The sequence below is a fragment of the Hylobates moloch genome, unplaced genomic scaffold (genome assembly GCF_009828535.3).
Source record: "Hylobates moloch isolate HMO894 unplaced genomic scaffold, HMol_V3 SCAFFOLD_17, whole genome shotgun sequence".
Taxonomy (NCBI): Eukaryota; Metazoa; Chordata; class Mammalia; order Primates; family Hylobatidae; genus Hylobates; species Hylobates moloch.
The window spans coordinates 15,395,241-15,420,670 of NW_026652292.1; the positions used below are offsets into that span (position 1 = coordinate 15,395,241).

At 37.0% G+C, this 25,430-nt stretch overlaps 1 protein-coding gene across 3 annotated transcripts in view; it reads right to left on the reverse strand.

The window, feature by feature from the left end:
• Positions 1-3,601: 3,601 nt before the first annotated feature.
• RETREG1 (reticulophagy regulator 1) overlaps positions 3,602-25,430 on the reverse strand; it is a 144,063-nt gene continuing 122,234 nt past the window's right edge. For 2 of the 3 annotated variants that reach the window (XM_032135295.2, XM_032135296.2), the window contains 6 exons: positions 13,992-14,118; positions 11,667-11,751; positions 9,621-9,758; positions 8,571-8,635; positions 8,199-8,325; positions 4,365-5,775 (listed from right to left, as the gene is read on the reverse strand). In XM_032135295.2, coding sequence (XP_031991186.1) covers positions 5,282-5,775; positions 8,199-8,325; positions 8,571-8,635; positions 9,621-9,758; positions 11,667-11,751; positions 13,992-14,118 — 1,036 coding nt within the window. In that variant the 3' untranslated portion in view covers positions 4,365-5,281. Of the gene's footprint in view, positions 3,905-4,364; positions 5,776-8,198; positions 8,326-8,570; positions 8,636-9,620; positions 9,759-11,666; positions 11,752-13,991; positions 14,119-25,430 lie in introns of those variants that run through there. The other variant, XR_009210644.1, reaches the window with a different exon arrangement.

The window sequence follows — 25,430 nt, forward strand, 5'->3', positions numbered from 1 at the left end:
AGGAATGGATGTGGGCCTTGAGTAGATCCAGCAGCAGTATCTGGAACTAATTGGAGAAAAAACAAAAGAGTAGATCTACAGCCAATACCTCCTTGGTAAATGCAAGGGACTGTTGAGTAAAATCTCTGCAGCACATCCTCAGCACTCTTAATGTGTCTAACCTCTGCTGACAGTACTGCTATCAAAAAAAATTACCAAATTGATCACTCTGAGGAATTTAAACTAAGATCACTGATATAGTTTGGATGTTGTCCCCACTCATATCTCATGTCAAAATGTAATCCCAATGTTGGAAGCAGGGCCTGGTGGGAGTGACTGGATCATGGGTGTGAATTTCTCTTGAATGGTTCAGCACCATCCCCTTGGTGCTGTTCCTGCAACAGTGAGTTCTCTCAAGGTGTGGTTGTTTAAAAGTGTGTATCACCTCCCCCCTTGCTCTCTCTTGCTTCTGATTTTGGCATGTGAACTGCCTGCTCCCACTTTGCCTTCTGCCTTGAGTAAAAGCTCCCTGAGGTCTCTCCAGAAGCAGAGGCCACCATGCTTTCTGTACAGCCTGCAGAACCCTGAGCCAATTAAATCTCATATAAATTACCCAGTCTCAGGTATTTCTTTATAGCAATGTGAGAATGGAGTAATACAACCACCTATGACAAAGAAAATTAATTTGAAAGTATTGAAAATTAGAATTCCTTCTGTATATCATGACATAGCCCTTAAAATAGTTCACGTAATTCTCAAACTACTAGAGTTATGGTGCACACTGTAACAGTGACAGTACACACAGTAACATGGTTCTTGTTTCAGTCTTGGAAGACTTTGGGATATTCATCCTTGATAATTACATGCTTTAAAATAAAAGCTAATAAAGTTGCCTTCAAGTCAGTTTGTATGCCGATCACAATATTCTCTTGTGACAAAATTACTGCTGTTCACATTCCTATATTGCAGTGGCACCTTGGTTTTTAAAAGGAAGGCTACAAAGGGGATTGGGTTGGTTGCGGGTAACCTTTGGTGGGGGTAGCAAATACTGAAATATAAAAACTAAGGTACACTTATCACATGGTTTACAGTTTCTGTGAATGCTGTGTTCATGAAAACGTTAAGTCCTGTGAGAGATTTTCAATCCCCAATTGTCTTGGCTATCTACATATGCAAAGTCTTCTCTTAATTTAGTAAGGAATTGAAATTTACAGCAAAGCCTGTTTACACAGCATTTAAAACAGTATAGTTCAACTGGTTTCTGCAGTCTTTGAAAAAAGAAAAATATATATAAAATAAAATCAGTATTAAATACTTAGTGAAATTCTATTAAACTACTTAAAATTATGATCGCTGTTAATGTATCAAAAAACGAAACCAATATACTAGTATGATACATTAGAAAGAGAATAGGCTTTGGGGTCCGGCCCTGACTAGCTATGTGACCTTGGACAATTTATTTACCCTGTTCTTTGGCAAAATGTTCTTAATACCACTTAACTGTAGAGTCATGAGGATTAAACAGGATCCTGTTTTCTATGTCTTAGATCAAGAGTTCGCATACTTTTCCCGTAAAGGGCCAGAGAGTAAATATGGTTTGTAGGCCTGGGTTCTCTGTCACAACTAATCAGCTTCATTGTTATAGCATAAAAGCAGCCATAGACAATACATAAACAAATGAGCATAGCTGTGTTCTAATTAAACATTATTCACAGATGCTGAAAATTGATTTTCATTTATTCTATGTCACAAAATAGTCTTCTGATTTTTTTCAACTACTTCAAGATGTAAAAAATCATTCTTAGCTTGCAGCCCCTACAAAAACAGGTAGCAGGCCAGATTTGGCCCATGGGCCATAGGCTGCCAACCCTAGCCTTAAGACACCTAATCCTTGTAACACTCTGTGAAGTAAATGGTACTATATTTTTATTTTGTAGATGAGGTAAATAGGTATGGAGTTATTAGGTGACTTTCTCAGAGTCCCATAGCTAGTAGGTGTTATAACCATAAAAATTACTATTATAGAACCTTACGCTTGGTCCACAGAATCAACTGAAATAGTAGACATTTTTGCAACACTTCCATCCATTAATTCTACAAGGATTTCTTGCACTATGAGGCTGATACAGTGCTAGACCCATTAAAAGAACCTTATGGTTCTTGTAAGCTGTTCCTTGTTGATTGCCTCTGTTTTAATGTTTAAAAGAATAGCTCAGTTGAAACATAGGCAGGAAAAAAAATCAGTATCTTGGTTTTATGCAGCCTTTCCACACACAAACCTGCCCCCAACGTGCTTCAGATACTTTTTTTCATTCACTCTCTAAACATCTGTGTGTGATAAGGTAAGTATTAACTTCCCTATTTAATGTTTGGGGAAACAGGATGGGGCTTGGGGATGTTGTATGACTTTGACACTGTGTCTTAGAGCCATAATATTAACATCAGAACCAGAACTCATATTTTCAACATCTTTCTTAGTACAAATGCTACAGTGGAAATGGAGGAATAATACACAGAAATATAGCTCTGAGGCTTTCTAATTTCATCATGATACAAATGATCTAAGACAACAGTAGTTCAGTAAAGGTTTTCAGAATAATTTCCTATCTTGCAGTGAACACAGCTGGAGCAGTGTAAAGAAGTATACCCATCTAGATTATTAAAAGTTTTCCTAATATTTTATTAAACTGGGAAGCAGGCAGTTAAAAAAAAATCCCTTTTGAAGCTATGTAGAGTAAGAAAAAAACAAAGGTATTTCAGAATGAGAATATTCAAGCCTGGATTGATCTTCCAAAGCGACCTTCAACTTCTTGAGCACTGCTTTATTGCTTCAGATTAAAATACATTCTCAGTGTATGCTATTGCCATTGTGTGATTTTGCTCAGTACTTTCTACAGGAAGTAAGCAAAACTTTTCTACAGCTTTCAGTTTTAAAAATATATATCCATAGTTCACATCTTAAGTACTTCAGTCCACTTAGATTTTACAAACCACTCATTATCAGTTCTTTCAGATGTTGGGGAAATATTGCTATTTATATTCTCATAGTAAAGGGTATGCAGTCCTCTACTACACTGGATCAATCACAGATGAAATGTATCTGCTACTTCATCTTTCAAAACCAGAAATAATGACCCCCCCACCACCAAAACACACATATACACAAACGAGAACCTTCAACATCCTTGTGTTTGTTTGAATTAATAGTTGTGAGAAAGTACCATTATTGTATTGTGTAAGTGTGTAGTCACAGTCATACACAAATAATATTAAAATTCATAAATAGCTATAATGCTGCTGTCCCTAGAGAGCTGGCATGTCTCCTCGATGGTGGTGAGAGCACATTTTTCTACCTACCAACTTCCTCCCATCCTTACACCCCTTTTAATTTGTAGTTATTAACATTTTATTCTCGATTTATTGTTCATACCATCACAGATTTATCAGCCCTTGAGTTCATCTTCCTGTAAGGTCACCTAGTGACTTATATTCTTTAATTACTTGGATTATTTAACTTTTTTTCTCCTCAGTGAAGAAATGGAAATGACCTTTAACTTTTCTACTTTACAACCAAGAATATTGTTTTAAAGAAAGAAACATAACACATAAAAAAGAATACTGGTAATGACTATTTTATAAATATGTAACTGTATTTTTCTTCCTGTCCAGAAACTGTTATTGAATAAAATTCAGGTATATTCCTCCAAAACCCACACAGTTCAGAGATTTTCAAACACCAGGTTTCCATTTGTATTAAAATGGGCAAGATAATGAAGGCACAGGCTCACTTTGTATCAATAAAGGACATCAAACACAGTCATGAGGCACTAATAACATAAGCAATCACAAAAAGCAAGTGTTCAAAGTCTTCAGTAATTCTTCTCCCTTTAACATTTGGCAAAACTCAGTCCAGATATTTTAATACCTCAGAAAGAAAAAATAAATAAGAGTAGCTACATTAAAATGTCAGATCACTTATAATTAGTCTTTAGAAATATAAGGGATAAAATGAAAGGAAGAGAACACAGATTTCCTATATTCTTGGATTATCCTTCCTTTCTGAGGGTCTCAGATGTCTCCATGCATCTGCCAAAATGCCAGCTGTACCTGAAGATTTAAGAGATTTTTGGTAGTTGCTGGCATGGTCCCTCGACACTTAAAAGTTTATATCACAAAAACAAAACTAGCTTGGTTTCAGCTCTTTAGTCCTTTGTTAAAAACCATAAATCAAATTTCGTTATTTAAAAGTGATCTTAAAAAGTTTAAATGAAAATATATATATTCTATCTTCCCAATAAGAAACAGATTTCATATTTATACTTAAATGGCAAATAAATATATTTTAAAGCCAAGCAAGTTCCTCTCCTCTATACAGACTAAGAAAACAGAGTTATTATATCTTTATTGCTGATGATCACATCACTCATATCAAGAACTAGTTTCACAATTTTAGGAGACTTTTTTCATGACATAATATAAAAGATAAGGGTCGAACTTAAGTCTGAGCAGGCAGAATAGAGCTGTGCTCCCAACATCCCTATCACAAACATATGACGAATGAACAACAAAACAACTGAATCTGTTTACGTCATAACCATTGTCTATGTGATACACAACTGCTTGCTTTCTATGGGTTAATACCACCCAGTGCAAGACTAGAGATGGCAGTCAATGGAGCATGCTGCTTTACAAATAAGCCTAAGTCTACAACTGCAGAAATAACATGGAAATGTTTCAGTCTATCCAGAGTACTTAAATATACTTTTAAACTTTTCCTAAGAAATTAATTTTGATAGTATTTCCCAAGTCCTTCAACTAAGATACCTTGATAATTTCGGTCTTTTTTACATCAAAATCTATCAGTTGAAAAAAAAAAATTTCCAGGTATTAGGAATAAGGAAGCTGATAACAGCATGTATTCACAATTAATTGTTAATATTTTTCAATAAGTTACAATAAATGTTTTGCATGCTTGAAAAACTGTAAAGAAAAAGAATATAGGAGGATTTTAATAGTTTGGTTTTTGGGTTTTTTTTGCTTTAAAAACAACCCCTAATATTTATCTCTGACAACACAGTGGTGTGTATAAAGTTCATTTCCATGCTTGTTACACAAAAATAACGATCAGAAATACCAATCTATCAGTGTCAGCTGTTATATATACAATTAATTCACTGCAGGAGGGAAAATAAATCTAAAGTAATCATTAAAGCTTACAGTTCAATTTTTTTTTCCTTTTTTTTTTTTCTTGTTTGAAATTTTTTTGGTGTTTTTTGTGCTCTGTTGCAAGCTAATTCCTAGATTAATGGCCTCCAAGTAGATTTGAAAGGAAACCTGAAGACTTCTTATTCTGCTGTGCTTCTGCTTCCTGGTCTTGTGTAAGTCCCAATTCACTCTCAATTTGATCCAGCTCTGACTGGTCAAGTAGTTCAAAGTCATCACCTTCTTCAGTGTCTGTGTCCTCTTCTGGGGTGGGGGCAGCCTGAGAAAGTGCTTGCTGCACACCCTCTAACTGGTCTTTGATAGCTGCAGTCACTGCAGCTGTGATGACATCCCCAGCCAGGTTGCTCATCAAGTGAAAGGTTTGGTCACTGTTCAGAGGAAGGGTGAGACCAGCTGCCAATTGCGTCTCTTTGCTTGGTCTGTGACTACTGTCCAACCATTCCTTCTTTCTCTTGAGCTCAGTGGGCAAACCAAGACTTACTTCATCTTCGTCATTTGTTCCCATGCCATTTTCTAGAGATGGAAAATCTGAAAGATCTCTAGAGAAAACTTCCTCACTAGGTCGGTCAAGATCTGTGAAATAGATAACAGGAGTTCAGACTTAAGCACCATAACAAGTTTCAAATAAAAGTGCTGTCTAAAGATATCTGACTTTAATCTGAACCTTCTGGCAACCCTGGCATTCATCTAGCCTCCTGGGTCAACGTGAATCAATTTAACCACATACTGAACTCCTCCTAATCCTGCAACACTCTTTCTCCACAGGGACACAAATACTACACATCCCTCTCCGTATTTAGCTTTCCTCTTAAGCACAAAACGGTGTATTTACTGACTTAACATTCACCTTTGTCTGATATTAGCTTAAGGTTTTGACTAAAGTTTAAGCATTTACTATAAAAATTCCCCATCCTGCTCCTAGGGTGGGAATTATCTTAAGCCAATGAGTATACACGTACATGAAATTTAAAATACTATAATAGGAAGTTTCCTTGGGTTTTGGTTAATATTATCCAGCCTCAGCATTTTCATACATAGAGATCTATTTCAGTGTCTGTAATCTGTGTTTGTTTTAAGCAATGAAAAGAAGATATATATTCCATATAACCCAAGAATTTATGGAAACATTTGGCTCTCTATAACTATAGCTGAAACTGACCATACCAAGATTTAGGACATTTGAAAGCAATGTCACATTAGAAGGCTGATAGATTTTATTGTTTTTACCTTTCACATAAAATCTTTTAATATAACAGTTAACTCCCTGCAACAGTGATTTGAAATCTTCAATTAATGAAAAGCCTTATATGTGGCTTGGATTATTATTGTCTCTTTTGTTGAATAAATCTGAGAGATGGGATGCTTAAGAACAAGGTACTTGTTATTCTTGTTCTTTAAAATATGACCTCAAATTGTAGGTACTGAAAGCTTGTAGAGCTTGAATGACCTTCAGCGATGCTCTTGTTTTAATTTAAAGGTGAGGAAATTGAGATCCACAAAAATTATGTCACCTGTTCAAGGTCATAAAGTTAGGTAATGACAAAGACAAGACTCCACTTGGGTCTTCCACCTTCCAAACCCATCTTCTTTCAAACACTGCACAGCCTCCCTCCCTCCTTCCTTTAAAAACAGAAAATGCCTTTTGGAACATAAGTATAAAATAGTTCATTCACCCTCCTCCTTTATAATCTGCTCATATGTTCAGTATATGGCCAAAACAAGGTAATCCAGTGAGACTAACAAAAGTTAAGTTACTGTACAAGCATTGACTCTCAATTTAAATTTTGGATATAATTTGCATTATAAAGAATACTGTGCTGTCCTGTTTTTAATTGTACTTATTATAAACAAAGAATATACTGGATAAAGAAAATGTGGTGCACATACACCATGGAATACTATGCAGCCATACAAAGGAATGAGATCATGTCCTTTGCAAGGACATGGATAGAGCTGGAAGCCATTATCCTCGGCAAATTAACACAGGAACAGAAAACCAAACACTGCCTGTTCTCATTTGTAAGTGGGACTTGAATAATGAGAACACATAGACACAATGGTGGGGAACAGCACACACTGGGGCCTGTCATAGGGTTGGGGGTGGGAGGAGGGAGAGCATCAAGAAAAACAGCTAATCGATGCTGGGCTTAATACCTAGGTGATGGGATGCAAACCACCATGGCACATGTTGACCTGTGTAACAGATCTGCACATCCTGCACATGTTCCCCTGAACTTAAAAGTCAGAAATAAAAATAAAAAGCTTTTTTAGCTTTGAAGACAAATGTGAGAAATTCGGGAGTCAGCTTTGGACTCAGGGAACTTGACGTCCATACTTCAGCCCCTTTTAATGAGGACTAGGCCTAAATGTGTAGGATTAGTATCTATCTTTCTCTCCCACATTATCGCTTAGAACATCTCAAAGACATTTCAGGAGGTAATTTTTCTAATTTTTGATTATTTTGTTTTCACAATAAAGGCAAATTTGGACATTGACTGATTTAGATTTTTTTCCCTCTTACTTTTTAAAAAACAGCTTTTGATAATTCATGCACCAAAAAAACACACCCGTCTAAGGTATACAGTTCAGTGTTTTTTAGTATATTCACAAAGCTGTACAAGCAGCATCACTATCTAATTCTAGAACACTTTCATCACTCTAAAAAGAAATGCATACCAATTAACAGTCACTCAGTATTCCCTCCATCAGTCCATAGCAGCCACTAACTTAATTTCCCTTTATATAGACTTGCTTTCTCTAGGCATTTCATATAAATGGAATTATACAGTATGTGGCATTTTGTGTCTGGCTTCTTAGCATGTTTTCAAGGTTCATCCATGTTGTAGCGAGTATCAGTACTTCATTTTTATAGCCAAGTAATATTCTACTGTATAGATATGGTGGTAACATGTTATTTACCCATTCAGTATTTGACAGAAGTTAAATAGTTTTGTATGCACTCATAAAAATAAATGTATCCAGAAATATTAGCATACCATCAGAAGTGTCTGTCTGTGGAGTGTATCCTTCCGAAAGGTTGAAGGTCCCATTATCAGTCCAGGATACCTCTGAGACGTCTGTGTCAGACACAGATAACTCTTTGGCAGCAACCGTGAGGCTAATCTGTGTTAATATAAATAAATACCAGCAGCACATTTTAAACTACTGAAGGGAATATTTTGAAAAATCCATACGAACCCCCAAAATGATAGAGTAATAAAAACCAAATGGATATTTTTATTTTGAAATCATTCAGTCATCTTACAGAAATATGAGGATTTTATTAGGAAGATCATTCAGCTTTGTATATGTAAATACATTTACAGTCAAACCACACAGGAACAAATTGAAAACTAAACAAAAAATACCTTAGGACAAAGAGCTGAAAAGTCTAATTCACTGTCATCTTTGTGACTTTTTTCTTTATCTGCTTCTGTTGAGGAAAAATTTGGCAGCTTTCAGTTTCCTAGCCAACTCAGACATAGTGCATTTATTTCATTATGTATTCTTACCCCACATTCCTCATATTCTCCAAATACAAATATATATTTCTCATATTCTCAACTACAAATATAATTAAATGTTTGCACATAACAAGCTTCACATATTTGCAAAGGAAATGATCCACATTAGTGGCTCTCTTAATATTGTCTCTGAAACAGCAAAAGCATCCTCAGGGGCCATGGGCTGGGTTTTACTATGTGGAAGGCGTGCGATTGGTGGGTCATTATGTGTTGTCATGCAAGTAGAGGCTTACTAGGAGTGTGAAGACATAGGCTTGAATCAGGGTGACGGCGATTTCAAGGATTGTTAATAGGATCAAAATTACAAAAATGATGGAGGTTGTGGGTAGGTTAATAGTTGATAGTACTAATATGGCTGCTCTGATTAAGTGTATTAGTAGATGGCCTCCTCCCTGGGAACTTTTTAGAAATGCGGATTCTCAGGCCCTACCCTAGACCGACTGAATCAGAAACTCTGGGCTGGGGCCTAGCAATCTATCCTTTAATAAGCCCTCCACGTGACTCCGATACATTCTAGTTTGAGAACCTATAAGGTCATAAGCCAAGTTAAAAAGTAAGAGATGATTATATTGGCTTTTCCTGTATTTTCTTTTTTTTGTGATAGTCCAACCCGAAATAAAACTAAGTAAATCATAAGTAGCACAATAAAGAGTGTTGAAGCCTTTTCTTTCTCCCCGATACTGTGTATTAAAAAGTCTATTTAATTGTATATTTGAGAAAAGAAGGAAAGCCTAAATAGGAAAAGGATATATATAACTTTGAGGGAGATTAGCTTCTATAATAATATTTAGTAAAAAGCTAAAAGTATCCTCAAATGTATTAAAGGAATTTCCTAAAAATAGCTCGCTAATGTCTCATTTCATGCATAGAATCTAAAATATAAACTTTACCTACCAGATCTCTCACGTTTCTTCTGATTAATATATTCTCCAATTCCAAAATCCAGTTTCAGCAGAACTGACTTAATTTTGCTGTATATTTTTTGTCCAATATCATTACATTTAAACAATGGACACAAAAATGCACACAGTACTGAAGGAAGAAAGAGAGTAGAGGTAAAATGCCTTTCCTTTCAAAAGGCTATGTACATTTCAGTATTTCACAAAATACTACATTTCTTTACTGAAAAACTTAAGTTTTTTTTTAAGGGAAATGCCTCTGTGAAATAAGTTTATAATTTCTATTCTCTTTCTGTAAGGTAAACATTTTCTGCCACCACCCACAAACACACACATGCATACCCACGCTCACACAATGCTCACAGTCATTGTTTCCAGGTGCAGTTAGATCAACTCCCTCCTTTCAATCCTCTCAAAATTTATGGAAAAATTACATGCCTTCCAGACAACAGTCCTGGTTTAACTGTGTTTATTCAATGCCATTTCACCATGGGAAAGTTATTAGCCTCTCATCAATAATATTAGGATAGTAACATTATTTCTTGGGGTTGTTGTGAAGCATAAATGAGATCAATGCAAACCATCTGAATAATGCCTTGCCCAAATTATTCTTTTTATTCCCCAGTCCTCTTCTCCTTTACCTCCTAAACAATGTCATCGTGAGGCTGATGTTATATATGACTTCTTTTGGGGAGAATGGATTTGAGCTCTGACCATTTGCCATTTGCATTATGCATTAAGAATACAAAAAGAAGCAAAGATTGCCACACTTTAAGTATTGTATTCCTAATATTTATTTCTTTGTTCTTTTTAGGAAGTGTCCCGTATTATATTTTAAAATAGGAGCTACAGACTCAAATGTCTCTAGAGGCCAAGAAATTGTAAGAAAAATTGGAAAATATGGGGGTACGTTAAGTGGGGAGTGCCTGCCCCATCGAAAAGTAGCAGTGCCAGATCATAGTTTTCAGGTGGAGAAAATCCGTACTTTTTAATGACATTTTTGAGTGATCATTGATGTGTAATAAAATACATGTATTTAAATTGTACAATTTGATAAATTTTGACATATGCATACAACTAAGAAACCATCACCATAATCAAGATAGTGAACATGTCTACCACCCCCAGAAGTTTTCTCATGTTTTCATTCATCCTTCCCTCCAGTCTCTTGCCTCTTGTCCCTGCCCCCACCCACCTCATCCCCAGGCAACCACTGATCTGCTTTGTCACTAAAGATTGTTTGAATTTTCTAGAATAATATATAAATGGAATCACACTCTTTCATCTGGCTTTGTCTACTCAGTCTAATTATTTTGAGATTTCTCTTTAGTGTTGTATGTATCAATTTTTAGTGCTAAGTAGTAATCCCTTATATGGATATACCACAGTTTGCTTACCCATTCATCCAATTGATGGATGTATGGATTATATTCTGCTTTTGGCTACTACAAATAAATCTGTTATGAACATTTATGTCTTTGTACTTTCATTTCTTTTGGGTAAGTACCTAGTTGTGGGATAGCTTTGTCATGTAGTAGTTTTTAAGAAACTGCCAAACTGTTATCCAAAGTGATTTTAACATTCTACCTACCCCACAACAGTATATGAGAATTCCACTTGCTCTGCATCCCTCCTAATACTTGATATGGTCAGTATTTTTAATTTTAGCCATTCTGGTAGGGATGCAATGGTATTTCATTGTGGTTTTAATTATTTTTTTGAGCCAAAGAACATGCACGAAGACAAAGGTGTTGGTGTGTTTTTGGGAGGTGGGGCATACAGCTTTATGTATAGTTTTACTGACAAAATTTAACATAAAATTACTCACTTATAATTCTGCCTTTTGCAGCTATTCTTCCAATTTTAAAATAGAGACATGTCTCTAGGAAAATGGAGAAACTTTGTACAGCAGGAGATTAAAGAATAATCAACTTGTATTATAGTTAAGAACTCATCCCCCGTCTTCAAACTACAGGTCTGTTGACCGTAAGGTGATACCATATGCATCACAAAACTTAGCCATATGTTCTACTATACTTACACAGTAGATAGCTGAGTATAACCCCAGGAATGTAACTTCCCAAGATCGTAAAAAATGTGCACACACTACAGACCAGGAGACAAAACTGGAAATAATAGAAATAACATGGGATAGTTATGCATAACACCAAGATATTTTGGAGCACAGGACACACACACAATTGTAAATCTATAAGTGACCGGTATAAGTGACCTATCTGGTTATTACAGATTTTTTCCAAAGAGCATTATTTTGCACTAAGGGCTGACTAATGACTGCTGCATTTGACTAGCCTTAGTCCATTTCAACACTTGGTAATAATTATTTTGAGGACACAGGAGCTAATTTCTGGCACAGAGAGTGACAACTCCCATTACGCATGCCTGTGGCTATATTACTGCCAGGTGCAAGAGAACAGAAAACTATTATGTCCCCAGAAACTTCTTTTACTTCGCTCATTTAAGGAAATTAATGCAGCCTGATAACTACATCTGAAAATTCAAACTACCACTATAAGCCCACTGAAATTCATAAAAACACAGCAAAACATGTTACAGAAATTAGAGGTGTCTACACAAATCCAACGTAATTTACACAATCTAATGTAATTTATAGCTGCTAAGCTGACAGGATAAATTTATGGCCATCACTATCCTCTTTCCTAACCACATATACCGCTCAAACTGACCCCACTTCTAAGTCACCTAGAAACAAACTGCCATTGAAATGAAACTCCTACAGTGACATGTTTATTTTCCTTCTATCATTTATGGTTAAAAAATCTTGATTGTTTTAAGAAATTTTAAAACATCAGAAAATATCCTTAATTCCCTTTCGAAACATCAAGGCAGAAAAATTTTCCCATAAAGTCTTCACCTGATTTTTCACACTCCAGTCTTAAACTGTCTTACATTTTTGCATCATCTTTAAACAGTGATAGTAAATTAAACTGATAAGCAAGCAAAGGAAATTCATTAAGGGAGTTTCTGAAAGATACAGGAGGAAGGAATACATACCTCTGACCAATAACTGATGATGATAAAGAGCAAAGGGGTCTAAATCTAAGTTTAATTTTGATTTTTCATTCTTTAGTACAGAGTTAATAAATTAACTAGTCAAAAGTAGATTAGATGACTTGTGGAACAAAATTAAGAGCTGTTTCTAAAACAGCAACAGCCCTTGAAAGAATTTGGAATTCTATAAATGAAATGGAAAGGCCATAAAAGTCAAAGGAACAAATAAGCCAAGAAAAGCATTACTATATCCAGAATTTAGTTTTACAAAGGGATTCATATTATGCCCTACATTTGTAGCATCATAATGTTAAGCTAATTGACTTGGGGCACATTAATGCAACCCAGTGCAGACGTTTGAAGTTTAGAATCTTCCAAAAATACATTTAATCACTTCAGTAAAATCAACGTCAACAGCACATCATGCCCCAAATATAGGTATCTATGCTAAAAAAAAAAAAAAAATACCTTCAATGAATAAAAAAATGCATCCAAACGCAATACTGCCACTTTAATACACTCAAAATGTCTCCAAGCATAGTTCTATTATTTAATACTATTGAAGTTATGATATTGCCTATACAAGGTACAAAGACAGAGATTTTCAATGCTGACATTCCTAGCTCTTCATTCTATCCACGGGTGGATATTCAAGAAACTTGAAAGCAACACTGGAATAGACAAGGTCTATCAAGCTACCAAGCTATCAAGACAGTCGATCAGAATTCAAGCTGCCTTTACACATAACATAACACAAGTATGTGCACCACTGCATGTAATCCCTTTCCAACCACGTAAGACACTTCCCCCTCATGGGTTTTATCTTAATTGGAAAAATACTCATTTTGTTTATATAATCACTATGAATGTTTTTGCCAAAAGTTTTCTTTCTTAAATAAATAAATCATACAAGAATCTCCCCTTTTTAGCTTGAAAATAAGATTCAGTTATCTCCGAAAGCACAGTCAAAGAACTATGTATTCATTTCATCTCCCTTTGACTTCAGCACCAGGCTAAATACGATAACTGAAATTCTTAAGACTTTGTTTTCTCCCTAGTCTTGCTGATAAGACCAATCACCATTCATTTTAGCTAATGAGCTAGATAAATATGTATAAAATGTAAAACCAATCCAATTTCAAAATGTGAGGCTGAGGATTATCTAGTGTTCACACACAGTTCTGAACCTTGCTGATACCAGCTTTTATGGCATATGTTCTTAGTATATTATATTTAAAATTGGAGAAATCTGACAAGCTGATAAAATAGGTTAGTTCATTTGTTTCCAAGTAACTGAACATTTTAAAACATACTCCTTTACTGGAAAACTTGCCTTGCCAGGGCTCTGCTGTTTAAAAAGAGACATTTCTTGAAGAAATATGCTGAAATTCATCCATGATTCTGCAATACAGTGGCTGAGCCTGGGTCTTTCATCTGGTTTGGAATTGATAACTTCCCAGCTAAAGAGGCAAAAAGAAAAAAATATTACCAAACTTCGGATGATTCATTCAACATTTATGGCTTTGGCAAATATTTATTGAGCATCTACTGTTAGCCACACCCTCTGGAAAGGCCCTGTGAATTCAGAAGGGAACTATCCAGACCCCTGCTTCAGGAAACTCACATGCCAAAAGAAACAATTAGCTGTCTAATTAATTGTCTGTTTACAATCAGGGAAACACTAAGGGAGAACAGAGTGAGGCTTAGGGACATCTTTAATGAAGAGTCATTTTAAAACTCAGATATGGGATGGATCAGCAGGTTAATCATAGGGTTCCAGATAGAACAACGTGCAATATATGCAGAGGCCCTGGAGTGGGAAGGAGCTTAAATGTGCTATCTTATTGAGTCTCAACATGGCTCCAGCAAAGTCAACCAGAAGAAAAACATGTAAAGCTGGAGAGGTAGGAGGAGACTAGGTCATGGAAGGCCTTTAGGAACTTCTCAGAAACGTTTTAAACCTTAAGGATTGGGAAACCACAGTACTTTTAGAGAAACCTTGGAATTAAGCATATAATATTAAGAATAAACACCAACAATGTATTTTCAATATATACCATGGTTGGAAAATTCTACAGAAAATTGTTAAAAGGACCTTACAATATCCTCTATTTTTCCAGAGTACATTTTCCTAATCATCATCTAGAATGTGTTGAGTGTGAATGCATGGGCCGGCAACGAGCTTTCTCCCTGCCCTCATTTTCCACAGGAACCTCAGTGAGCTAAAAACTAGAAACAATCACTCCAGGAAGAAGACACATTGTAGATACATGTCATTCCCTAACATTACAATGACATAAAGCTTAATTCCTGCTCTTGCAATCCTAACTCATAAAAACATACCAGTTCAAACAAGCCCTGTTAAGAATCCTCAAATTCATTCATTTAAGAGATTATTAAGAGATATGTGCCTACCATGTTGAAGGCACTGCCACAGAGCTATGGATATGGCAATAACAAAAGCAGCAACGTTTCTAGCAGAAGACAAGAATTGTTAGTGAATTATCATCTGAGCTATGGTAGGGTACCAGGGTGAGGCTGATCTCTGGATTCAACTCCAGTAGCCCTAAGACAAATCAAAACTAACTTTGCCCTTAGATGCTCAACTATACAGAAGTTTATGTAAATACAGATTCTGTGATTTTTAATATATTTTGAATAGTAAGGCAATTTGTAAATTACAATTCCTTTTTATAAAAATAATTTTAATCCAAGTTTAAATGAGTGCAATAGCATATTTTAAAAGGGGGGGAAGTATACCATTTTCCTTCCTCTTTGTTCTTTCAGCCTCAACTAATGCTCTGGAGAGTCACTGAGCTACCAGTTGTCCAGGCTGATGTTATTCCTACAGGTAGATTTCCTGTCTGTCAGAAGAAATGAACTTTTGGGGATGGTTTATGCATCCATTAACTCTACCCACTCTTGAATCACTAAGCAAATCTGTTTTCAGTGGGACCATATCTGGCACCAGGTTTGCATACCCCATGATTCCACATCTATTAAAATACTAAGTGCATAGCTAAGAAGCAGATATCTGTGGCAAAATCTTGCCAAGATACCTGGTTAGTGAGAAAAGATTTTGCACCGGAGAGCAAAGGCTATATGGCAAAGGAAATATAAGGTTATTAAAATGCAGTCTGTTTTCTCAGTACAATATAGATTTGCTGCAAATCTACAGACAGGCTAGGCTACTTTTCAGTTTAATGGGACCATGAAGATGACAGAAAACATTTTAATTTCTGCTCTCTATGCATATTGAATAATTATTTAAGGATTCATTTGAACTGTTTGCCAAATATAATTCTAACAAAAATCAATGAAAAGCTATAATGGAAGGATTTGTTATTTTCTTTTAAAGATTAAGATGGAATAAACGAACAGTTCATAACTCCTGGCTTCAAACAATCCTCCCACCTTGGCCTTCCAAAGTGCTGGGATTACAGGCATGAACCACTGCGCGAGGACAAAAAAATATTTTTTTGAATGAATAGTACTTTGTACAGATGCTGGAACTTTGTTCTAATATCATCTTTAGGATTCATGTCTTGGAAATGACACCATATCCATATTTGTTTACATATTTTTTATTACTGCTTAAGTAAATGTCCCCAAATTCTAAAAGAGCCTAGTATAATACTAAATTGTCACTACAGAGTTAATGTTAGAACAAAGACTTCAGATAACTTAAGGTGTTTTATAGAGATTACAATAAAACAACTAAAAACTCTCTTTTGCATTTAAGGGTCTTATCTATTTTCCACAAGGGACTTCAAGTAGACACCATCTATCCACTAATTTATTCATTTATTCAATAAAAAGTTATTAAGACCCCCTTTGTGTCTTGCATCACACTAAATGTGGAAAATACTGTTATTTCAAAAACTTGAATGCTGGTAGCACTATTCCTCTGTGTCTATAGATAAACACTATTTGCTAGAAAGAAAGAAAAAAATACTCAATCTTTGACTATCTTCCATAGTCATAAGAAAACACTCTTTATTACATTTTTCCCCTTTTAAAAAGCCTCATATAATAGTTTTTTGGGACAATAAATTTCATCATTACTTACATTTTTATTAACACAATAAATTATAATTGATATTTGAATTGTTATAATCACAAACAGTAATGAAAAATTCATTGTGTATAACTTGAAAATAATATCCAACCAAATGGGTTTGTAAAAAGTAATAAGTGTTTGAGATTAAAATGTTCAGATTGGGCTGAATAAAATTTAATGGAAATATATATGATTTAAAAAGAAAATGTAAGTTCCGGGGTGAAGAAAAGATGTCACTCCACATCTTTTCTTCTGGACTGAAAACAAGTGCTCCCTGGGAGTTTAATAATAGTTTTAAATTGCCCAGTGATTAATTCTGAGTACCAGAGCAACTCATATTTCTATAGTCCTCCAGTGAGTTTACCATTAATTTATGTCACCACAGTTCAATTTAGGTTATACAGAATTAGATAATTTGGCATGAGACGGGACATTTGATGTCAACTTTTCAAATTCCCTTATTTTATAGGTGAGGAACGTGAAATCCAAGTTTTTGCCGCTAGTGTGAGGCAGAGCCAAGACCCAAGGCCAGGACTCTGGGTTTCCAATACAGTTCTAATCCTTTAAAATGTGTGCCCTTTTCAAAAGGTGAATACATTCAATGATATTCTTTGAAGAGACCACTGGCAATTCAGAATGAGAAGGAACATTTCATGTTCCTCACTCCTTCCTAGAACCAGAAGAGATGAGGTGTGATTGACCAATACCAACGTGCCATCATGCAGGACCAACCCTTTCCAGGAAAACAGAGCACTTCATGTGCAGAATCCAAATACTTAGCAAAAACCAAGATCTACGCTTAGTGGTTGGTTGATGTTTAACATAGGTGTCATCTGCATACACACACATATACACGCTGAGTTGCTACGTAATGAAACTCTAGGTTTTCCTAGAGAGGCTTATTTGGAGAACATAACTAGAAAAAAGATCTCCTGTGAATGCTGGGCAAGGCTGGGGGAACAGATCTTTTCCATGGTGTGTAGCTGTCTTCCCACCATCCCTGGCACTGATCACCATGCAACATAAGGCCCAACTAACATAAAAGGAAATGAAAATACCTAAGGCTTCAAAACATTTTGAGTTTGTACTAAGTTCCTAATCAAACAATACAAGTCTTCTGTGACTGACACTCAACTAAGGGAGAAAATTCATTACCAGTAGCTTTATTAATATTTCCTCCTTAGTTTCAGAGAGAACATGCACTTTCCAAGTTCAAACAGAAATAGGTTCTTCAGTTCATCTTTCTATCCATCTCCCCTCCCTCTCCCCAGCCTTCCAGCTTTCTCTCACACTCTTGCCTTCACTAAGGAGTGAACTCACCACACACTCCAGCCACAAGATAAAGACCATTTAAGAGTCACCCCCCGATGACCATCATCCCCAGCTTTCCATCCTCGTAGCCAGTCCAGTTCAAGTAGTTCCCAGGGAGAAGTCACTACAAGTCCCAGCCTCTACATGGCCATGCCATCTATCAAATGGGCATTGCTCAAGGATCTGTAACTGTAAATGATTCCCAAAAAAGCCCCAGCAGATGCCATCTGGTTAAGTTTTCCTTCTTAGGGGGAAAGACTAGTCAGGTATTTTGATGAAGGCCATTCTGCAATCAAGCAATTCTTTATCAAAGAACCCTAAGCCAGGGCAAAGTCCTTTTTCAGCAGATGAAGAATTTCTGGTTTTACCTGCCAGTGAAACTCTAAGGGAACAAAACATGGAAAGATGGCTCCTTAGACAAGCAACCTCACTTTGTCCACAGAAAGGAGCTTTGGCTTCTCAGTAGAATTTCAAGCCAACATCCCTTCTTTATTCCTCCCTGTCCCTATTAGAATACAATTTGTCATATACATTGGGAGGTCTGGCCAAATAAACCCTTCATGCAGTTCCTGAAGCTGTAGTTGTGAGACACCCAAGGCACTGTTTAAGCAGCAGCTGTGTGCACCTTACTGAAGAGATGGAAATGGAGCAGGCCTGGATGAGGCTCAGAAATCTGCATTTTACCAGGTGTCCCAGATGATGCTGAGGCAGGTGTTTCTTATCCTAAGAGTCACTGTGAGAAATACCCTTGATAAAGTAACATTGAATTCCTGTCCTACAAATATAGAAGAGGGAGACTTCTGCTTCTAGGCAAGATGGTGTGAGAGTGAGCTGATACGCCCAACCCACCTGAAACAATCAAAAGGCAATAAAGAAAAAAATCTATGGAACAATGACTTTCAAAACTCTGGGCATTAAGCAAGGAAGGACAGTGACTCCTAAGGGATGAGAAACCAAGGGGAGTTACGTGATCACCCAGCTCGCTGCCTTGAGTGTTTCCTGTCCTGGGAGCAGAGGCAGCAACCCGGGTACCACCTGGCAACTCCCTGAGTTGAGGAGACAATGCTGAGGGTCCAAAAAGGAGATCCAAGGGGCCAGAGTTTGCAGGACCCAGTGCCGGAGAGTAGAGCACAGTACAGAGGGAAATAAAGGGAGAGGTCTGATGTGGGGGATTCCTGGAGTCTTCAGCTGAGGCTTGGCTGGCACAGGCGTGTGAGGAGCCCAGAGGCCAGGAAAGAGCCATCAGAAAGCACTATAAGGAACAGTGTCTTTTGCCAAGGATGACACCTGGTCCCACCAACTAGACTGAAAAACCTCAAAATTCACAGACATGGGTAGAACACTCAGAAGGGTCTTGCCTCCGTAGCAGAGAATAATCAGTCATAAACTAAATGCAGCTCTGGTCCTAACAAGTCTTAAAACAGACCTTAGGCTGGGCATGGTGGCTCATGCCTGTAATCCCAGCACTTTGGGAGGCCGAGGTGGGCGGATCACGAGATCAGGAGATCGAGACCATCTTGGCCAACATGGTGAAACCCGGTCGCTACTAAAAGTACAAAAATCAGCCGGGTGTGGTGGCATGCGCCTATAGTCCCAGCTACTCAGGAGGCTGAGGCAGGAGAAACACTTGAACCCAGGAGGCAGAGGCTGCAGTGAGCCAAGATAGCACCACTGCACTCCAGCCTGGGCAACAGAGTGAGACTCTGTCTTAAAAAAAAAAAAAGCAGACCTTAAAAGGATCAAACTGATTTTAAGTGATTCAACTGCCATCTGTAGGATACAAAGTGGTGAGTTTTGTTATGAACCAAATAACTCAGTCAAACTGGGATGTGAAGCAGTTCACTTATTTTACTTTCATGTGTATCTTTTAAATTATCATGTACCTTTGTTCCCTTAAAAAATATAGTTATCAAAACAATGTTTAAATATTATAAGATTTGTCTTTGTGTAGTTTAATGCCTGCATAATGGAATTCTTTTTATTATTATTATTATTATTATTATTATTATACTTTAAGTTTTAGGGTACATGTGCACAATGTGCAGGTTTGTTACATATGTATCCATGCTAATGCACTTTGCCGGCAGTTTCAGAATGCAGCACACAGTATTCTCCATTAGGGGGTTCTGTAAGACTAAGAAATACGACACTCTTGTGCTCTTTAAAAATAGATTGTAATTCTGTAAGAGAGAACATGTGCTAGCAGCCTGTTTCATCTCTTTCACCAATAGTGTCTTTGAGCACTAGAAAAAATAATGCTGCAACAAAATGCATCTTGGCATAGAAGAAATACTATCTCCTTATCATTTAACTTCTGTTCGTTTTAATAAATATGCAGTGAATGTGCATTAACTATCACCATTCCTGGCTCTGGGACTGAGAGTTGACTAAGGCACAGCCCCTAACCAATAAGTTAAAGTGTACATGTGACCCAAGAAGGATTCAAAGCATACACACACTCGTGATACATGAAACTTACCTTTTAAAAATGGCATTTATTTGTATCTAGGGCTATTGGAGATATATGAATTTGAAAACTAAGTTGGGGATTAGATCTATGAGGAGAGCTTGTTAAATGTAAGATCTTTTCACTACTGTACATTTTACAGGACAATGTTTTAGCATATACTAATGAACTTAAAAGTGTTTTCACAACTCAGTTATTTTTGAAAGCAAAAAATTATATTTTTTAATATATCAAAGCTAAAATCTTTTCACATATTTCTTGAGCTTTAGATTTGAGGAGATAATTACCAACCAAAGATAGGAAACCCGGAGTAGATGGAAAAAGAGAGGGAGGGAAAAAGAGTATATGGGAGGCAGGGAGAGAATATGAATGAATCCTGATAGTCGAGTTTGAGTTCTTGGGTCCTGTTGGGCCCAAAAGGCAAGGTGCAAAGCAAATCCATCCATGGACATCCCCCATGATTGGAGCCAATTCCCTTGTGCCTTAAGCTGGTTTCTGGCATTTGTAACACAAAATAAAGTGCCACATGTTTCAGTAGGAGCAATGGAAAATTGTTTAAAATATCTTAAATTACAAATAAATGTAACTATTAAAAAAGAGTTATAAGATGACACAGATTACTATGACAGTTTTATTTAGGTGGCAATTTGTAGTAGAAAGGAAAGATGCAATTAGGTTATATAATAAATCAAGCAAAGGCAGTTTGTTAACAATTCAAATAAAGGGGGTTACAGGCACCATAAAAAAGAATAGCTAACACTCACTAGGGGTCAGGTAGTGAACAGCATCTTACAAACTTACTATCTTGTTCAATCCTTACAACCAACCTGTGAGTGAACTACTGTTTATTATTCCTGTTCAACAGGTTGAGGAAGTTGAGGCCCAGATACATTAGCTACATTGTTCAAGGTCACAGAATGAATACACAATGGAATAGGGAAGTAATGCATGGAGCTGGGAATGCTCCTAATGTGGGTTGAGATACAGAAAACACACTCTCTGGATTGGAACATGGGGACCACTGCAAAGATGAGTACGAAAGCACATTAGGGCAGTGCCACAGGCAGGATTATGGATCCCTAAATGCCAAGCTGCACAAACAGAAATCAAAATAGCTAAAAAGCAGCTTTGGTTCCCAGGTGAAACTCCTTGGTCCTAAGGCATCTAGATTCTTATTTTCTCTCTGAACCCCTCCAGCTGTTCCTAAATTAGTACTCACAAAGTGATTCCATAATCATGAATCCAACTTCGCAAACTTAAATTACAACACGTGCCCATAATAACCATGACCCTGGCAACTATCTGCTAAGCTCTCCCGGTGTGCCAGGCACTATGTTAAGCACTCTGCCTGCATTGTCCCAATGTCCTCCACATGATCCTCCTATGACCCCAATCCCATTACAATACCTTGCAAGGCAGGGTTATCTCCATTTTACCCAAGAGAAAACTGAGGCTGAAAAGGGCTTGAAACACGGCAGATCTCCTGGTTACTGACCACGACTGTCGCATCTGGTAATGTTCTTTCATGGCAATTATCAATTGCAATTAATTTATGACATTTGTAACACTGACTCCCTATTATACTTTAAATTCCATGAAGGAATTCTTGGACAGTGCTCTGTCTTCAGTAGCTAACAGAGCTTGACATCTATGAGGCACATAAAAACACTGAATGAATATAAACAGTAAACATCCAAAGAAGAAAATATCAAAAATAATTAACAGTGGTTATTTAATGGCACCATGTTTTTAATTCACTTATCTGAATGTTTCTATACATTACATGTTGGTAATAATTAGCATGCATTCCCTTATATGTATAAAAATATACAAAATAATAGACAAAAAGTCCTATTAAAAATCTGGAAAACAACTGTCATCTATATGGAAGAGTTTTGTTTTGTTCTTTCTTGCAAATGGGCAGTTAAAATGCCTTCAATATTAGCTAATTAGGAAATACGAGCCAGGCACGGTGGCTCACACCTGTAATCCCAACACTTTGGGAGACAAAGGCGGGAGGATCCCTTGATCCCCAGAGTTCATGACCAGCCTAGGCAACATGGCAAGACCCTGTCTCTGTGAAAGAAAGGAAAGAAACGAAGAAAGAAAGAAAGATGCTTCATATATTCCAGGACTTTCCGGAACTGAAAATCAGTATTTCATATGAGATTTCTGCTGGCAAAACTTGAGCCTTAATGTGTGTGACTTGGGGATCCCTGGATCCATGAGAATCTCCTGCAGGCACTGTTCCCACATGGCCCACCAGCATTTGTGATACCAGTAGAGAAAGGACTGGGCCCTGATAAGTTAAGTAGGGCAGAATGGAGAGATTGATGAATATCCAACCTTCACATGGAATATCAGAGAAAAATGACTCCCTTTTTGGTTTTGCTTTTCAAGTTTTTGTAGGGCAACTGCACCCCGCTGGAGAACATTTTCAGATAGTGTTGTCCTCTCTCTCTCTCTCTCTCTCACACACACACACCATTGTTGTTAGGTTTTAACTTTTTCACATCCTTATGAATTTATAGCGCAATAATCATTTCCGAAGATGTTTTGATTTCTGTTATAATACCTCCAGAAAGTATACATTATTTCACACTACTCATTATTTTATTTTTAATTTATAAGAAATGGAAGTTGAAGCCAAACAATATTTTTCAGAAAGTTTGCTATGTCACCATTCCATATTGACAAACTTGAAAAAAAAAAAAGGATTTGTTATAACTTGTCACCTGGCAACCATGACAAACAGCTGCTGCAAACCATCACACCTATAAATATGCTTTGGCTTGGAGACCTTTCATTCTTAGCTAGTGACTAAGGGTCTCATGCTCTCTACTGGTAGTGGACATCTGTTGATGCTAATTCCTGTCGAATTTTTCTTAGAAAGGTCAGTCAGTATCTGGTTACAGATTTTAACATTTCTTAGTGTAATGTGTTAGAATTTTTTTTAATCCTGTGGATACTTATTATGTTCCTCTGTGTGTGGGTGCTTGCCTATGAGTGTATGTAGGCAGAGAAACAAAATAAAAACAGATATATTTCTCTGCATGAGCACTCACAGAATTAGAACCATGACAAAGCAAATAAGATTTGTCAACTGGAGGATTAAAAAAGCAAACACAAGATTAAGAAATTACATGGCACTCAACTTGAAGCGTTCACTTTCTCAGGCCAATTAGCCACGTGAGCAATTCCTCCCAAGGCCAGGGACCAGAAGGCGCCAGTGAGTGCTGGCTTGTTCTGCCTGGAGAAGCTTTCTGCCCGGAGAGCCCCACCTTCCTCAGAGCAACTTAGTGTTCTATTTGAGGCTCTCCCTTTTTTTTAATACCAAGTTTAAAATGACTCAGAGATCAGCTACTTACTTTGGCGACTGACCCTTTCCACCTCCTATCTCAACCTGAGCACTGCTACCTCTCCAGGTGATCGTCAATTATCCAATCCACCTAGATCATTTGGGAGGCTGACACTCAACCACCCATCATAGTATTTGTTATTACAGTTTCAAGTTTCTATGAACAAGATGCCAAGTATAAGTCATTTTTCAGCGTTTTTAATTTTAATATTTTAATAACTAGACTTTCATAAGCCCAGGGCATGAGTAATGCAAATTCCATTACTAGCACAGGACAAGCACCTACTTGAGACCTGCAGGAGATTCAACACCCTTTCATGTGGGAATGCCAAGATTTGCTTCAATCACTGTCGCTGAGGGCAGAAAATATTTCTACTTTATCCCTGAAGGACAGATAATATCAGATAGTCAAGAAACACTCCTCAAGGAAAACAAAACTGTTATTGTGAAGCAGGCTGGCTAATTTAGATATAAGTCTTTTCTTGCATTCCACTTAAGATCCACAATTTCTGATGAATTTCGACCCAGGGTTTGCTGTAGTTGGAGTCAAAAGTAAATGTCCCTTCCCTGCATTGTAACATTTGGCCTACTTATATGAAACCTGTGAGGATACTAAAAATTTGTTTCCTACAGCACAAAAAAAAGTCATTAACAATATTGTTCCTAATTTTGCTTTTTAGAGATGGTACCCATCACACTGGGCCTGAGCACCAGGTATATACAACTCAAACACTGAATTCTCAAGTTTCTCCAAAGTGCTTTTATTATGAAGGCCAATTCAAATTATTTTTGTTTGGAGAATCAGCCTTTGTAATAAAAAGCAATAACCTGGAAGATGGCAAACCTGGAGTGACTATCACACATTGAGATATTCAGTCGAGATGCTGGGCTGTTTAATTGGGTCATATTCCCAAATTAGTCCTTTAAAGAGTGTATCCCTCATTTATGTTCACATAAATAATCAGAGGCTTTTAAAGGAATACACTCTTACTAAGAGAATCAGACCCTTATCAGTCACAGAAAAAAGTGACAATGCTTGCTAAACTTGCCCTTAGTCTCCCTCAATAGCAGTTTTGAGAATAAGCTATTATGTAAATAGTACATGCATTAATAGTAAATTAATAAATATAATATTCAACAACAGTATGCAGGGAAGATGGGTATGGGAATGAACTTGGGATTATAGATGACACACAAAAAAATGGTAGAAAGTTAATGATATGGTTTGAATCTGTGTCCCCACCAAATCTCATGTCAAATTGTAGTCCCAAGTGTTGGAGGTGGGGCCTGGTGGGAAGTGGTTGAATCAGGGGGCAGACTCTCATGAATGGTTTAGCACCATCCCCTTGGTGCTGTGCTCATGATGGTGAGTGAGTTCTCAAGAGATCTGGTTGTTTAAAGAGTGTGTGGCACCTCCCCGCCGCTCTCTCTTACTCCTGCTCTGGCCATGTAAGACGTGCCTTGCTTCCTCTTTGCCTTCTGCCATGATTGGAAGCTTCTTTAGGCCTCCCCAGAAGCAGAAGCCACTACGCTTCCTGTAGAGCCTGCAGAACCATAAGCCAATTAAAACTCGTTT